At 40.2% G+C, this 18,631-nt stretch overlaps 1 protein-coding gene across 1 annotated transcript; it reads right to left on the minus strand.

Annotated features, from left to right (window-relative positions):
• Positions 14,900-15,589, minus strand: LOC107636825. The gene has a single exon (XM_016340304.1). It carries the CDS (start codon positions 15,587-15,589, stop codon positions 14,900-14,902), a length of 690 nt encoding a protein of 229 aa, XP_016195790.1.

Genomic DNA, 18,631 nt, shown 5'->3' on the forward strand with positions numbered 1-18,631 from the left:
TACCTTGGAGCAATCATGAAGCTAAATGACAAGTTATTTGGTAATGAGACTTGGGAGGATGAACCCCCTTTGCTCACCAAAGAATTGGATGACTTGTCTAGGCAGAAACTACCTCAAAAGAGACAAGATCTTGGGAAGTTCTCAATACCTTGTGCCATAGGCACCATGACCTTCAAGAAGGCTCTGTGTGACCTAGGGTCAAGCATAAACCTCATGCCTCTCTCTGTAATGGAGAAGTTAGGAATCTTTGAGGTGCAAGCTGCAAAAATCTCACTAGAGATGGCAGACAATTCAAGAAAACAAGCTTATGGACTTGTAGAGGATGTTCTGGTAAAAGTTGAAGACCATCACATCCCTACTGATTTCATAGTCCTAGAGACTGGGAAGTGCATGGATGAATCCATCATCCTTGGCAGACCCTTCCTAGCCACAGCAAAGGCTGTGATTGATGTTGACAAAGGAGAATTGATCATTCAAGTGAAAGAAGAATCCCTTGTGTTTAAGGCTCAAGGATATCCCTCTGTAACCATGGAGAGGAAGCATGAAGAGCTTCTCTCAAAACAGAGTCAAACAGAGCCCCCACAGTCAAACTCTAAGTTTGGTGTTGGGAGGCCACAACCAAATTCTAAGTTTGGTGTTGAACCCCCACATTCAAACTCTAAGTTTGGTGTTGGGAGGTTCCAACATTGCTCTGAGCATTTGTGAAGCTCCATGAGAGCCCACTGTCAAGCTACTGACATTAAAGAAGCGCTTGTTGGGAGGCAACCCAATGTTATAATTATCTATTTTCCTTTGTTATTTTATGTTTTCTGTAGGTTGATGATCATGAGAAGTCACAAAATCAATTGAAAAAGCAAAAATTGAATGAAAAACAGAAAGAAAAATAGCACACCCTGGAGGAAGAACCTGCTGGCATTTAAACACCAGTAAGGGCAGCAAATGGGCGTTTAACGCCCAGTCTGGCACCATTCTGGGCGTTTAACGCCAGAAATGGGCACCAGCCCGGCGTTTAACGCCAGAATTGGCATAAAGAGCATTTTTGCTCGCCACTTGGTGCAGGGATGAATTTTCCTTGACACCTCAGGATCTGTGGAACCCACAGGATCCCCACCTACCCCACCACTCTCTCTCTTCTTCACCCATTCACCAATCACCTCAATACCTCTTCCCCAAAAACCCCTCACCTATCAAATCCCACTATTCTCTTCACCACTCACATCCATCCTTCATAAAACCCCACCTACCTCACCATTCAAATTCAAACCACTTTCCCTCCCAAACACTCCCATAGCCGAACCCTACCCCTTTCTTCACCCCTATATAAACCCATCTTCACTCCTTCATTTTCACACACCCTAAACACTACTTCTCCCCCTTTGGCCGAACCACAAAGCCATTTCCATCTCCTCTATTTCTTCTTCTTCTACTCTCTTCTTTCTTCTTTTGCTCGAGGACGAGCAAACCTTTTAAGTTTGGTGTGGTAAAAGCATTGCTTTTTATTTTTCCATAACCATTTATGGCATCCAAGGCCGGAGAAACCTCTAGAAAGAGGAAAGGGAAGGCAAAAGCTTTCACCTCCGAGTCATGGGAGATAGAGAGATTCATCTCAAGGGTGCATCAAGACCACTTTCTATGAAGTTGTGGCCTTGAAGAAGGTGATCCCCGAGGTCCCTTTCAAACTCAAAAAGAGTGAATATCTGGAGATCTGACATGAGATTCGAAGAAGAGGTTGGGAAGTTCTTACCAACCCCATTCAACAAGTCGGAATCTTAATGGTTCAAGAGTTCTATGCCAATGCATGGATCACCAAGAACCATGATCAAAGTGTGAACCCGGACCCAAAGAATTTGCTTACAATGGTTCGGGGGAAATACTTAGATTTTAGTCCGGAAAAAGTAAGGTTGGCATTCAACTTGCCCATGATGCAAGGAGATGAACACCCTTACACTAGAAGGGTCAACTTTGATCAAAGGTTGGACCAAGTCCTCATAGACATCTGTGAAGAGGGCGCCCAATGGAAGAGAGATTCAAGAGGGAAGCCGGTTCAACTGAGAAGGTATGACCTCAAGCCCGTGGCTAGGGGATGGTTGGAGTTTATCCAACGCTCAATCATTCCCACTAGCAACCGGTCCGAAGTTACTCTAGACCGGGCCATCATGATTCATAGCATCATGATTGGAGAAGAAGTAGAAGTTCATGAGGTTATAGCCCAAGAACTTTATAAGGTGGCGGACAAGTCCTCTACCTTGGCAAGGTTAGCCTTTCCTCATCTCATTTGTCACCTCTGTTATTCAGTTGGAATTGACATTGAGGGAGACATCCCCATTGATGAGGACAAGCCCATCACTAAGAAAAGGATGGAGCAAACAAGAGATCCCACTCATCATGAAATCCCTGAGATGCCTCAAGGGATGCACTTTCCTCCACAAAACTATTGGGAGCAACTGAACACCTCCCTAGGAGAATTGAGTTCCAACATGGGACAACTAAGGGTGGAGAACCAAGAACATTCCATTCTCCTCCATGAAATTAAAGAAGATCAAAGAATCATGAGAGAGGAGCAACAAAGGCAAGGAAGAGACATTGAGGAGCTCAAGCGCTCCATAAGATCTTCAAGAGGAAGAACAAGCCGCCATCACTAAGGTGGACCCGTTCTTTAATTTCCTTGTTCTTTATTTTTCTGTTTTTCGAAAAAATCATGCTTATGTTTATCTATGTTTGTGTCTTGTGATCATTAGTGTCTTAGTGTCTATGCCTTAAAGTTATGAATGTTCTATGAATTCATCACCTCTCTTAAATGAAAAATGTTCTTAATTGAAAAAGAGAAGAATTGCATGAATTTTGAATTTTATAACAGATTGATTACTTTGATGTGGTGGCAATACTTTAGATTTCTGAATGTATGCTTAAACAGTGCATATGTCTTTTGAATTTGTTGTTCATGAATGTTGGCTCTTGAAAGAATGATGAAAAAGGAGACATGTTACTGAGGATCTGAAAAATCATAAAAATGATTCTTGAAGCAAGAAAAAGCAGTGAATACAAAAAAAAAAAAAAAAAAGAAAAAGCAAGCAGAATTGTATCCGGTGGTAATACTGGAAGACAGAGTGCTTTGGGCCACGACCAAGACTCATAAAGTAGCTGTGTTCAAGAATCATCATACTTAACTAGGAGAATCAATAACACTATCTGGATTCTGAGTTCCTATAGAAGCCAATCATTCTGAATTTCAAAGGATAGAGTGAGATGCCAAAACTATTCAGAGGCAAAAAGCTAAAGCCCCGCTCATCTAATTAATACTGATCTTCATAGATGTTTTTGGAGTTCATTGCATATTCTCTTCTTTTTATCTTATTTGATTTTCAGTTGCTTGGGGACAAGCAACAATTTAAGTTTGGTGTTGTGATGAGCGGATAATTTATACGCTTTTTGGCATTGTTTTTAGTAAGTTTTTAGTATGTTTTAGTTAGTTTTTAGTATATTTTTATTAGTTTTTAGTTAAAATTCACTTTTCTGGATTTTACTATGAGTTTGTGTGTTTTTCTGTGATTTCAGGTATTTTCTGGCTGAAATTGAGGGACCTGAGCAAAAATCTGATTCAGAGGCTGAAAAGGACTGCAGATGCTGTTGGATTCTGACCTCCCTGCACTCGAAGTGGATTTTCTGGAGCTTCAGAAGCCCAATTAGCGCGCTCTCAACAGCGTTGGAAAGTAGACATTCTGGGCTTTCCAGCAATATATAATAGTCTATACTTTGCCCGAGATTTGATAGCCCAAACCGGCGTTCCAAATCAGCTCAAAACTGCCCAGCGTTAAACGCCGGAACTGGCACAAGAATGGGAGTTAAACGCCCAAACTGGCACAAAAGCTGGCGTTTAACTCCAAGAAGAGTCTCTACACGAAAATTCTTCAATGCTCAGCCCAAGCACACACCAAGTGGGCCCGAAAGTGGATTTTTATGTAATTTACTCATCTTTGTAAACCCTAGGCTACTAGTTCTCTACAAATAGGACCTTTTACTGTTGTATTTTCATCTTTTGATCACTGGAATCTTTTGATCACTTTAGATCTCTAGATCATCTTTGGACGTCTAGTTCTTAGATTATTGGGGGCTGGCCTCTCGGCCATGCCTAGACCTTATTCTTATGTATTTTCATCGGTGGAGTTTCTACACACCATAGATTAAGGTGTGGAGCTCTACTGTACCTCGAGTATTAATGCAATTACTATTGTTCTTCTATTCAATTCGGCTTGTTCTTGTTCTAAGATATTCATTTGCACCCAAGAACATGATGAATGTGATGATTATGTGACACTCATCATCATTCTCACTTATGAACGAGTGCCTGACAACCACTTCTGTTCTACAAGCAAACAAGGCTTGAATGTTTATCTCTTGGATTCCTTGATCGGAATCTTCGTGGTATAAGCTAGAACTTATGGCGGCATTCAAGAAAATCCGGAAGGTCTAAACCTTGTCTGTGGTATTCTGAGTAGGATTCAATGATTGAATGACTGTGACGAGCTTCAAACTCGCGATTGTGGGGCGTTAGTGACAGACGCAAAAGAATCACTGGATTCTATTCCGACATGATCGAGAACCGACAGCTGAATAGCCGTGCCGTGACAGGGTGCGTTGAACATTTTCATTGAGAGGATGGGAGGTAGCCACTGACAACGGTGAAACCCTACATACAGCTTGCCATGGAAAGGAGTAAGAAGGATTGGATGAAGGCAGTAGGAAAAGCAGAGAGACGGAAGGGACAAAGCATCTTCATACGCTTATCTGAAATTCCCACCAATGAATTGCATAAGTATCTCTATCTTTATCTTTATGCTTTATTTATATATCATCCATAACCATTTGAGTTTGCCTGACTAAGATTTACAAGGTGACCATAGCTTGCTTCATACCAACAATCTCTGTGGGATCGACCCTTACTCGCGTAAGGTTTATTACTTGGACGACCCAGTACACTTGCTGGTTAGTTGTGCGAAGTTGTGATAAAGAGTTGAGATTGCAATTGAGCGTACCATGTTGATGGCGCCATTGATGATCACAATTTCGTGCACCACGGCTGCATGCCCAGCGTGAAAGGAGAGTGACACGACCGCGTGACCCACGCGGCCGCGCGCCTTAAGCAGAACACAAATTATGCGGACGCATGATCGAAGCGAACGCGTGACACGGAAAACTCCAGATGACGTGACCGCGTGACGCACGCGGACGCGCGACAGAGGCCACACACCAGAAATTACAGAAAACGCTCCCAGCGATTTCTGAAGCCCTTTTTGGCCCAAATCCACGTCCAGAAAGCACAGATTAGAGGTTATATAGTGGGAGAATGCATCCATTCAAAGAGAGCTCGCCAATTAGTTACTTTTCATGATTTAGATGTAGTTTTGAGGGAGAGGTTCTCTCCTCTCTCTTTTAGGATTTAGGATTAGGATTTCTCTTAAAGGATTTAGGAATATTTTCATCTTCTTCAATTACAGGTTCAATGTTCCTTTCATTTATTTCCTCAATTTAGTTTATGGATTTCTATGTTCAACTCAACTTCTTTATTTGGCTACAACTGCCCATGTTACATGTGATATCTTTATTAATTTATGATTTTGAGGTATTTCAGATCTAAGATTCTTATTTAGCTTTTCATATTATTGGCTTTAATTGATTAACTGGAAGCTCTTGAGTTATCAACTATTCATGATTGATTGTTATGTCGGCTAATTAATTGGAATTTCACTAACTCTAGTCTGTCCTTAGGAGTTGGCTAGGACTTGGGAAATCTAACCAATTGGTTCACTTGACTTTCCCTTGCTTACGCAAAGGTTAACTAAGTGGGGTTAACTTCCATTCTCATAGGAGTAACTAGGATAGAACTTCCGAATTTTCATATCTTGCCAAGAGTTTATTTTATAGTTAATTATTTATTTTATTTGTCATTTAATTTACTTGTTCCTCACTTTCAAAACCCCAATTTACAAAACCCATAACCAATAATAAGAACATACCTCCTTGCAATTCCTTGAGAAGACGACCCGAGATTTGAATACTCGGTTATCAATTTTAAAAGGGTTTGTTACTTGTGACAACCAAAACATTTGTAAGAAAGAACTTCTGTTAGTTTAGGAGCTATACTTGCAACGAGTACCAAATTGTAAAGATTCTTAGACCACGCAAAAGTTTTTCTCTTCAAAATGGCGCCGTTGCCGGGGAATTGCAAACGTGTGCCTTATTATTGGTTATTGTAAATATTTTTCAAAAAAAAATTTTAGATTTTTATTTTAAAATTTTTTATCTTATCTTATCTTAGTTTTAAATTTCAAAATTCAAATTTTTTAAAAAAAATCAGATCTTTTTCAAAATCTTATCTTATCCTTTTTTTTTTCAAAAATTATATCTTTTTTTCAAATTTCTATCTTATCTTTTTCAAAATCTTATCTTTTTCAAAATATTTTCTTTTTGTTAGTTTTTGTTTCTATTTTCTCCTGCTACTATGAATTCTCACCCCTCTCGCTTTGAGTTTGGTTCTAATTTTGTTGCAAGGAATGGAAGCTATAACAGGACTATGCATCAAGGTCTAAGCAATCAAAGATGGATGGAACCACGAGGATCTGATCACCCCTTTAGGCAATAACATCATCCTAGATATCATGGATAAAGACCATTCTACAATGCATGCCCAACTGATAGATTTGGTGGACCACCTTGTAACTACCAACAAGCCCCACCCTATGCTCAGAGACGATCCTCTCGACATAACTTCAAACCACCACGCTCACAAGCTTCTTTTTACGATTCACTACCACATGATCCTTATCCACCCCAACGCCAATCCAACTATTCCCAAGAACCACCACACACCTATGCACCATGTCCATATCCATCAAGCCAAGAATCACAGGTTTGCCTCGAAGAATCAGTAAAATAATTTAATGCAACCCTTCATCAACTGGAGCAAGCAATAAGTCAATTATCTTCCAGATGTTCAGACACTCAACAGACTCCCATGGCTTCATGTGGAGAATCTAATGAATAACGCAGCACGAAGAAGACACTAGAAACTCCAGTAGACAGCATAGAGCATAACTTCGTACTGGAACAAGTAGAGGACGCTGTCATTGTAAAAGAAGAAGAGTTGGTTGAAGATTTAGGAGATGATGAACCTCCACGGGAACACAGAGTCATGGAAAACTCCGTCAAGGATGTTACAATTGACGCTAAAGAGGATGTTGCACAGCCTCCAATGCAGATATCCTATGAAGAACTGGACGGAATAACCCAAGACGCAAGTTCCTTGATGATGATAATCACAAGTCGAGTTCTCTTAGTAATGAACTTGCATCCGCAAGTGAATTCTTTGAGAAAGAAGAATCTTCCCCAAGTGAATACGAAGATGATGCAGAGGTCGACTTTTCTCACCCTCCAATTTATGACTCCAGTGATGAGGAAGATATCTGTGACTTTGATCAAGACATGGTTGACATGAAAAAAATTTGCAAAGAAGTGGAGGAATTCACTGAAGACCACAAGGGAGTAGAGCTTACAGATCCACTGGAAATACCTACCCAAGGCCACTACCACCCAACACAAACCTCAAGTGGGTAAAATCCTTAGCTTTTATCTTTACTTTTCCACTTGAATATGGTTTACTTGAAACAGATGGCCAGCTTAGAGCTCTTTGCGTCTTTAAGAGCAAACGGAAATGACTCGCACTCACCGCTGGTATGCAAGACTCAATGAGGCTTCGCACTTCAATTTAAGGTGCAAGGATTGGTGTCAAGCTCAATTGAAAAGATCTCGAAAGCTGTTTGGTCACTGCAGTGAGAATTCAGACTACTCACCACCCGGCTAAAAAAATGTAGATCAAGACAAAGACGGATGTAGAAGAAAAGTTTGGGATCCTGGAGTCTGTTCTGACATTCAACACCCCGGGAGCCTTGAAGCCTGTTTGAACTCACCTAAGGGCTTTACATGCCTCGTTTGGGACCCCGGAGGCTGTTGGAATTCCAAACATTGGTAGAGATTCCTAGATCAGTACAAGCATAAGCCAACATGACAGGAAGCTCATCAAATGTCCAACTTAAAGACTTTAACTAAAAGTGCTAGGTAGGAGACAACCCACCATGGTATGATCGTTCCCTTTCCATTTTGCTTTGTTTTCGAATTTTGTTTGAACCTGGAATTTCTGCATAACATTCATTACATTTTGCATTCTACAAACTACATAAAAAAAAAACACACGCATGCGACGCGTCCGCGTCATAGGTGCATTGGGAAGAAAACAAATTGAACAGAGAGTCACGCGAAAGCGTGGCTGGAGGCGTGCCTTTGGCACAAATTGGTCCACGCGACCGCGTCACTGACGTGTCCGCGTCATGTGGAAAAAACGCCTCCCATGCGTCCGCGTCACCCACGCGAACGCGTGCCTCAAAATCGACGTAAAAAGGGTGTATGGCCGAAAGTTGAGCTGGAACGTGGCTGGACTCGTGCTGGAAGCACAAGGGCATGCGTTCGCGTCTTTTTTCAAAATAGGCCATCCACGCGATCGCATCCTCCACGCGACTGCGTCACCCAGATTTTTGGCAAAATGCATTTAAACAGAGAGTTGTACGAACGTGAGGCTGCACTCGCGCCACCAGCACAAATCGAGTCACGCGTCCGCGTGCCACAGGCGTTCGCGTCACTTCATCAAAGCGCAACCAACGCGACCACGTGCCTTACGCACTCGCGTCACCTGCGCCGCACAACTTATCCAGATTAGCGCCAATTATCTTATTTTTTCTTCTCTAATCCTAATCTCTTCTATCTTTTCTTATTTCTTCCTCCTTTTTTTACTTTCTTCTTCTTCATCATCTCTTTCACTTCTCATCTCTCTTCACTTCCATTCTATTTCATTCAATTTATTTGCATACTTTCATTCATTGCATTATCTTCATTGGTGTTGAAAAATTAATTTGGGTCATTATTTTACTCGTGGATTGTTAAGAAATTGCTTGACAATTATATATTATTTTTTTAGGGTGCTTACATGTTCAATTTAATACCTTCCATACCTTATTTAATATGCATGCTTCGTATTTGTGAAAAAAGCCCATATGGCATTGTGCATTCTTAATTATTCTATCCTTCTACTCTAATGCCTGCTTTTCACAAAACCCTTTTCAATATTTTACTAATTAAATATAATTGTCAATACAAACGTTATTGTTATTTTCTCACGACTATAATACATTAAGGCTTTTAATGCTTGATTTACGCTACTCATGCCTTTGCCAGCATGCCAATAAACATCTTGCATTTATTTGCCTCAATTTATCATGTCCTGTTTCCATTGTTGTCCTAATTTCATGGAGTCGCGACCATGTGTTAATGACATTCTTCTTTTTGGCATGATTGTTACTCGTACTGCCCTCTCCTTTGCTCTATACCTTTGACTTCATGTTTCTTTCTCTTCTCCCTTTTCAGGATGGCCACCAGGAAGGGTAAAGAGAAAGACTCTACAACGAGCACCAGCTGAGGAACCACAACCCCCGTCCACCTGCACATCTTTGCATGCACCGAGGACGGTGCAATCTTTAAGTGTGGGGAGGTCGATACCGATCTCACGGGTTAGTTAGTCCCTTCTCAACACCAATTTTTGTTTTTCATTGTTGCATTTGCATGTTCGATTGCATGTTTGTTTGATTTTGTGCATATTTTACCACTTGGTTGAAATAATATTTTCTTTTTCAAGAAACTTTTTATAGTATTTCACTAATTTAAATTAAAAACTTTTTGAAAAAAACTTGTATGAAGAAATATTATTTTGGAACATAGTTTAGAGCTCGAACACACAAAACCAGTGAAATTTTTAGCCTATTTGATTGGTTGCATTTTATCAACCAATATATTTTATTTTTGTGTGTTATTCTCTCTAAAATTGTAATCTTTATCTTGCTTAATTCTATATTTCCATTTGTTTGAACTTTGATGTATGCATGCACTTATATGATTGAGGCCTTGTTTCACTAAGTTTACATACCCATATGGCCTTACCCTTCCATTATCCTTTGCAAACCAATTTGAGCCTATTTTACCCATTTGTTCTTTACTTTAGCTCATTACTAACTCTAAGCGGAAAACAATAATGTCCTTAATTTGAATCCTTGATTAGCTTAGACTAGTAAACGTGCTCATGATTTAAGTGTGGGGAAGTTGGATTTGAAAATATTTGGTTTGAGTAATTGGGTGTTGTATATTTTAGTGAAAATGTGCAAAATAATAGTTGAGCACATATTATTGCATTCAATACTTTAATCATATGCATTCAGAAAAATAAAAGAAAAATAATAAAATAAAAAGAAGAGAAAAATAAAAAGAAAAAAGTGAAAAAGAAAAGAAAAAAACAAATAATAAAAGGGGACAAAATGCCCCAAAATAAGTGTTGGTATCAATGCATATGTACTGAACTCAAATTTAGGATGCATGAATCTGTGGAAAACACAGTTAATGGGAAGTTAGATCATGTATTGTATGGATTGTCTTAAGTTAGGTGGAAAAAGTTTATGTTAATTAAGGATTCAGATTTTAGTCACTTGACCAAATACAATCCTACCTTGACCCTAACCCCATTACAACCCTTAAAAGACCTCTTGATTTGTGTATTGGTGCATTAAATTTTTGTTGATTGTTAGATGAAGAGCAAGCTATAGAAAGTAAGATTAGTAGAGAATTGAGAGAATTGACCCTAGACACTTGAGAGCTAGAGTGATATACACTACCAGTAAGGGTTCAGTGCTTAATTCTATGTTCCCTGCTTTCATGAGCTATCTTCTTCTTGCAAGTTATTTGTATTGTATTTTGTGATTTGAATTAGTGAAATCCAGTTCATATTTGTTCTTGAAAGATTTATTTGCTTTTTAACCAAGTAGGTAGAAACATTTTGCATGTAGTTGCATTCACATAGATAGGTTGTATTGCATACTCTCTATCATTCCTCTCCACGTCTTTTCTCTTGGATTTAGCATGAGGTCATGCTATTGTTTAAGTATGGGGAGGTTGATAAACCCATATTTTATGATATATATTGTGCTCAATTTAAGTGATTTATTCAACCCTTCACCTACTTATTCATGATAATTGCATAGTTTTGCTTTCCCTTCCTTATTATGTGATATATGTGAAACATGTGTTTTCTATGCTTTAAAAGTAATTATTTCAATCATCCTTTATTAACATTCGATGCCGTGATTTGTGTGTTGAATAGTTGCAGAACTTCTAGGGCAGGAATGACTTAAAGGATGGAAAGGAAACATACAAAGATGGAAGGAAAGCACAAAATGGAGTTTTTGAAGAAACTGGCAGCGACGCGAACGCATGGACGACGCGGCCGCATGCCCAGCGCGAAAGGAGAGTGACACGACCGCGTGACCCACGCGGCCACGCGCCTTAAGCAGAACATAAATTATGTGGACGCATGATCGAACCGAATGCGTGACATGAAAAACTCCAGATGACGCGACCGCGTGACCCACGCGGACGCGCGACAGAGGCCACGCACCAGAAATTACAGAAAATGCTCCCAGCGATTTCTGAAGCCCTTTTTGGCCCAAATCCAAGTCTAGAAAGCACAGATTAGAGGTTATAAAGTGGGGAAATGCATCCATTCAAAGAGAGCTCGCCAATTAGTTACTTTTCATGATTTAGATGTAGTTTTGAGGGAGAGTTCTCTCCTCTCTCTTTTAGGATTTAGGATTAGGATTCCTCTTAAAGGATTTAGGAATATTTTCATCTTCTTCAATTACAGGTTCAACGTTTTTTTCATTTATTTCCTCAATTTAGTTTATGGATTTCTATGTTCAACTCAACTTCTTTATTTGGCTACAACTGCCCATGTTACATGTGATATCTTTATTAATTTATGATTTTGAGGTATTTCAGATCTAAGATTCTTATTTAGCTTTTCATATTATTGGCTTTAATTGATTAATTGGAAGCTCTTGAGTTAGCAACTATTCATGATTGATTGTTATGTCGGCTAATTAATTGGAATTCCACTAACTCTGGTCTGTCCTTAGGAGTTGGCTAGGACTTCGGAAATCTAACCAATTAGTTCACTTGACTTTCCCTTGCTTACGCAAAGGTTAACTAAGTGGGGTTAACTTCTATTCTCATAGGAGTAACTAGGATAGGACTTCCGAATTTTCATATCTTGCCAAGAGTTTATTTTATAGTTAATTATTTATTTTATTTGTCATTTAATTCACTTGTTCATTACTTTCAAAACCCCAATTTACAAAATCCATAACTAATAATAAGAACATACCTCCCTGCAATTCCTTGAGAAGACGACTCGAGGTTTGAATACTCGGTTATCAATTTTAAAAGGGTTTGTTACTTGTGACAACCAAAATGTTTGTAAGAAAGAACTTCTATTGGTTTAGGAGCTATACTTGCAACGAGTACCAAATTGTAAAGATTCTTAGACCACGCAAAAGTTCTTCTCTTCACGTGCATACATACATTAAACCATGAAAATATAGAATCAAGCAAGATATAGATCACAATTTTAGAGAGAACAACACACTCCAAAATAAAATATTGGTTGATAAAATGCAACCAATCAAGTAGGCTCAAAATCTCACAGATTTTGTGTGTTCGAGCTCTAAAACCATGTTCCAAATTAAATTTCTTCAAACAAGTTTAGCAAAAAATATTTGATTCAAATTAGTGAAATGCCATAAAATAGTGTCTTGAAAAAGAATTTATCACTCAACCAAGTAGCGCCTAAATGCAAACAACTACTACTCATACAAGTTATCTTATCTAACAGAAGAAAAATAAAATATTGGTGTTGAGAGAGAGAAATGTTACCTTTGGAAGTCAGTTATGGATCTCCCCACACTTAAAGCTCTGCACGGTCCTCCGTGCCATCAGTGATCTACAAAGTGTGCCCATGATCGCCACTTCTAATGGCCAAATGATGTGTGGACAGGAGCACATCCGTGTCCATAGCTCAATCACGTGCAATGCCATCACTGGAAGTAGAGTCTGAAGTATCGGGTTCCTCCGGAGGTGGGTGTGGAGAAATAATGAGCTCATTTAGGCAGTTGTATCGGCACTTATTGCAGCGCTCAATCTGTTCCATCCACCGGCCGTGTCAGTCCAACCTCTCCAGGATCTCAAGTAGCAACTGGGTGTTGGATGGTGGTGGTGCATGGGGTGTTAATGGTGGTGGTGCGGAAGATGATGGGGCTTCCAAAGAAGGTTTGTCATTTTGGCTCTTGGGTGGTAGTTGTGGGATGATCCACTTCCTATGGGGGACCAGTTCATCTGCTGAAGGAATTGTACTCTTTACATCATCTATTTTGTGCGGAATGCTAGCTGCAGATGCTAGTACCGTAACTAAGGCTGGGAAGGGAATACAAGCATGGCCATATCCCCAGTGATAAAGGAGTCATGAGTGCTCGGCCAGACATAGTGGGACATGATCTGTTGCCATATATGAGCCTCATCCATCAAATCATTAGCTGAAAGCCCCTTTGGGTTAATCTGGCTCTGCCCATAAGTCCAGACGCTACCGGGCTTAGCAATTACCTTAAGGACGGGGTCCCAATCATAAGTGTTGTGAAAAAGTGGTAAAGAATACAAAATATAAGCAAAGTTAAAATAGGGGTTCATTAAAACTTTTTCACAAACATGTGGTGTGCATTGTATAATTTAACAAGCAAGTTAAGAACACCAACATATACCACCAATATATAACATCATTAAATAGACAGAAAAATTATATCCCATAGACAAGTAGCACCAATCAATCCAATGAATTTATAAATGGAATAATGTTTCAACACCAATTACAAACATCTATAAATTGATGAGAAAATAACTAATATTAAGTAAGAAATAAAATTTAAAGAGCAACAAAAAGAACAATAACTGAATTAAATGTAACAAAATTAAATAAAAATATAGAAGATAATGACATAAGAATGAAACCTTAAAGGCAAGAAGGAATAATGGTAAGTGGAAGTGATAGAGAAGAAATAGAGTAAGAAGAGGGATAATAGGGAGAGGAGAAGAAGGTCACCGGAGAGCGGTGGTCGCCGGTGGAGGTCCGCCGGAGAAAGGGAAGGAAGAGTAGTGAGTAGGGGAGAAGAGAGAACAAAGAAAGAATGGAGGGGGAAATAAGGAAATGAAAGACAAATAAAATGGGAGGGGGAAAACGGCAAAGACTAGGTCTGCATTATTAGGATTCAAAAACGAATATCGATGCGTAAGCATCGCCCATGCGTATGCATGGGTCGCGAAAAATGAAAGTGACGCGTACGCGTCAAGCACGCGTACGCGTGGAGTTGAGTTGTGCATTTTGCATAATACCCGTATGGGCTCGGTAGAACTCTCTGTTCGAGTCATGCGAGAGCCCCATGTCAGCCTCGTTTTAGCATGATTTTCATGGGCGGGGCGACGCGTACGCGTGGGCAGCATCGCGCTCCCAGCAACCCTCCAGCACAAGCCTGGCACAACTTTCTGTCCAGGTAGTGTAATGGCATGGTCCCAGCACAAATAAGGCACAATTGGTGAATGGACGTCGATGCGTACGCGCGACTTGTGCCCGCTCCCTAGGCCCCTTTTCTACACGGCCCTAGCACAACTTTCTGTTTGACCGTGCGGACGCGTTATTCAAGCACCATTTTAGCATGATGCCTGTCCGTGATCTCACGCGTGCGCGTCAGGCATGCGCACGCGTGGTAGGGCTTTTTTTTAATATAAAAATAAAAGTAACCATGAAAAACTGGAAATTAACATTGATATAAATAAAATAGAACTAATAAAAATAGAAGATCATACCATGGTGGGTTGCCTCCCACCTAGCACTTTTCTTTAACGTCCTTAATTTGGATAGTCTATAAGCTCAATCCTCTTCTTGTGCTGGATCCTTCAAGAGGAAAATCGCCAGTTCCTTGTTGTTCTTCATCTTCTCACCATGATATAGCTTCAACCGGTGGCCATTGACTTTGAAGGTGGGGCTTGAGGGGTGACTCAGGCGGAAGACTCCATATGACTCAACCTTTTCCACTATATAGGGTCCTTCCCACCTTGATCTCAACTTGCCTGGCATTAGTCTCAACCTTGGGTTATAGAGGAAGATTAAATCCTCAGCTCTAAACTCTCTTCTCTTGATGTTCTTGTCATGCACTGCCTTCACCTTTTCCTTGTAGAGCCTCGAGTTCTCATATGCTTCTAGTTGAAGGCACTCCAATTCCTGTAGTTGCAGCTTCCTTTCACTTCCAGCTCCCCCTAATCCTAAGTTGCATTCCTTCACCGCCCAGTATGCATTGTGTTCCACCTCCACCGGAAGGTGACAAGCCTTTTCGTAGACGAGGCAGCATGGACTCATTCCGATGAGTGTCTTATATGCAGTCCGATAAGCCCATAGCGCATCTGCAAGTCTAACACTCCAATCATTCCGATGAGGCTTTACGATCTTCTCTAGGATGTGCTTGATCTCCCTATTGGACACCTTGGCTTGTCCATTAGTCTGGGGATGGTAAGCTGTCGCCACCTTGTGAATGATGCCTTTTTTTATTAACAGTCCTGTCATTCTCCGGTTACATAAATGAGAGCCTTGATCACTCACGATTACTCGTGGTGATCCAAAGCGACAAATTATATTATTCCTAACAAAAGAGATAACAAGGTTAGCATCATCAGTACGGGTAGAAATTACTTCCACCAATTTAGAAACACAATCAACAGCTAATAAAATGTATAAGAAACCATTGGAATTTAGAAATGGACCCATGAAATCAATACCCCAAACATAAAAAATCTCACAAAATAACATAAGTTGTTGGGGACATCTCATCCCTCTTGGATATATTTCCAAACCTTTGGCATTGGGGGCAAGAGTCACAGAAAATACTAGCATCCTTAAAAAGTGTGGGCCACCAAAATCCACAGTCTAAAAATTTTTCTAGCAGTTCTTTGAGGACCAAAATGTCCACCACTCTCAGAAGAGTGGCAGGCCTCCAAAATTGACTGGAATTCGGATTGTGGTACACACCTTCTAATTATTTGGTTAGCACCACATCTCCACAAATATGGGTCATCCCATATATAATACTTGGACTCACTTTTAAGCTTGTCCTTTTGATGCTTAGTAAAATTGGGAGGAAAGGTACGACTAACCAAATAATTAGCTATAGGTGCATACCAAGGAACCACTTCAGATATTGCTTGCAAGCTATCAAGTGAAAATGCATCATTGATAGGAGTGGAATCACTTTTAATGTGTTCAAGGTGACTCAAGTGGTACGCCACTAAATTTTGGGAACCACTCCTATCTTTGATTTCTAAGTCAAATTCTCGCAATAGCAATATCCAACGGATTAACCTTGGTTTAGACTCTTTCTTAGCTAACAAATATTTCAAGGCTACATGGTCTGAATATACTACCACCTTAGTTCCTGGTAAATAAGATCGGAATTTATCCAGAGCAAAAGCAATAGCTAACAATTTTTTTTCAGTGGTAGTATAATTAGACTGGGCACCATCTAGAGTTTTAGAAGCATAAGCAATAATATATGGGTCCTTACCTTCGTGCTGAGCCAGCTCTGCTCCTACCGCATAGTTTGATACGTCACACATGATCTCGAATGTCCTACTCCAGTTAGGCCCTCTCACAATAGGAGCTTGGATCAAGGCAACTTTTAGCTTATCAAATGCCTCCATGTACTCTTCACTCAACTCGAACTCTACATCCTTTTGCAGCAGATGGGACAAAGGCAGTGCTACCTTACTGAAGTCCTTGATAAACTGCGCGGTAAAAATCTGCATGCCCAAGAAATAAACGGACTTCCCTCATAGAGGAGGGGGTAAGATAAACCAGAAATAACATCTACCTTTGCTGGATCAACATATATACCTGTATTAGAAACAACATGTCCTAGAACAATACCTTGTTGTACCATAAAATGACATTTTTCAAAATTAAGTACAAGGTTTGAACTAGTACACCTTTCTAATACTCTAGCTAAACTATCCAAGAAAAGGTCAAATGAATCACCATAGACACTAAAGTCATCCATAAAAACTTCCATACAATTCTCAAGAAGATCTGAGAAAATACTCATCATGCATCTTTGAAACGTAGCCGGTATATTACATAAGCCAAAAGGAATTCTCTTATATGCATACGTTCCAAAGAGACATGTAAAAGTAGTTCTCTCCTAATCTTCTGGAGCTATATGGATTTGAAAGTAACCTGTATAACCATCTAGAAAACAGTAGTGTGATTTACCTGACAGGCGATCAAGCATTTGTTCGATGAAAGGCAATGGGTAGTGATCCTTGCGAGTGGCTTGGTTCAGACGCCTGTAGTCAATGCACACCCTCCAGGAATTTTGCACTCTTGTAGCCATGAGTTCCCCATGCTTATTCTTCACTGTGGTGACGCCAGACTTTTTTGGAACCACCTGTACTGGGCTAATCCATTCACTATCCGAGATTGGATAGATGATGTCAGCTTTTAGCAGTCTGGTCACTTCCTTCTTCACAACTTCTAAAATGGTGGGGTTCAACCGCCTTTGAGATTGACGGATAGGCCTTGCTCCCTCCTCTAGAAAAATCCGGTGCTCACAGACCTGAGGGCTTATACCTACTATGTCCGCCAAACTCCACCCAATAGCTTTCTTGTGTCTTCTCAGAACACTAAGCAGTTGCTCCTCTTGTTGGGAAGTGAGTTCCTTTGCAATATAAATTGGGAGCTTTTAATTGTCCTCAAGATAGGCATACTTGAGGTTGGGTGGAAGGGGCTTCAACTTCATTTTCAGCTCATGGCTTGACACTTGATCATCCGGAACCACTGTAGGTAGCAAGGCGTCTTCAGTATACTCAGAGGGTTTCCCGACACTTGCATCTTGCTCCATGGTCTTCTCTTCTTCTTCCTCTTGGTGAACTTCAACCACGGTCTCATCAATAATGTCACACTAGAAGATGGAGTGATCTTCCAGTGGGTGCATCATGGCTTCATCAAGGTTGAAGCTCACTGCTCTGCCATCTATCTCGAAAGAATAGGTACCCGAGAAGGCATCCAACTTGAGCCGCGAAGTCTTCAAAAATGGCCTTCCAAGCAGGAACGATGAAGGTCTTCCGGAGTCACTAGGGGGCATCTCTAGAATGTAGAAGTCAATAGGAAATGGCAGTCCCTTGATGCTCACTAGGGCGTCTTCCGCAATGCCAACCACTGAAATTATGCTCTTATATGCCAAAACAAAACGTGCTGCTGACCTTTTCAATGGTGGGAGCCTCAAGGCATCATATACAAATAATGGCATAATACTAACACATGCACCTAAATCACACATGCAGTCAATAAATTGTACACCCCCTATAATACAAGTGACCATGCATGGACCGGGATCCCCACATTTTTCTGGTATAGCACCCATTAAAGCAGAAATAGAGCTACCCAAAGGAATAGTTTCTAAATCATGTATCTTATCTTTATACATGCACAAATCTTTTAGAAACTTAGCATATTTAGGTACTTAGTAAATAGCATCAAAAAGGGGAATAGTTACCTCAACCTTTTTGAAAAATCTCTACCATCTTGGGATCTAGCTCAACTTGCTTCTTAGTCCTC

Source organism: Arachis ipaensis, chromosome B04, assembly GCF_000816755.2.
Source record: "Arachis ipaensis cultivar K30076 chromosome B04, Araip1.1, whole genome shotgun sequence".
Taxonomy (NCBI): Eukaryota; Viridiplantae; Streptophyta; class Magnoliopsida; order Fabales; family Fabaceae; genus Arachis; species Arachis ipaensis.

Bases quoted from the DNA above. Each gene is read 5' to 3' on its own strand.
- LOC107636825 (XM_016340304.1), bottom strand. From the start codon at position 15,589: ATGACAGGACTGTTAATAAAAAAAGGCATCATTCACAAGGTGGCGACA.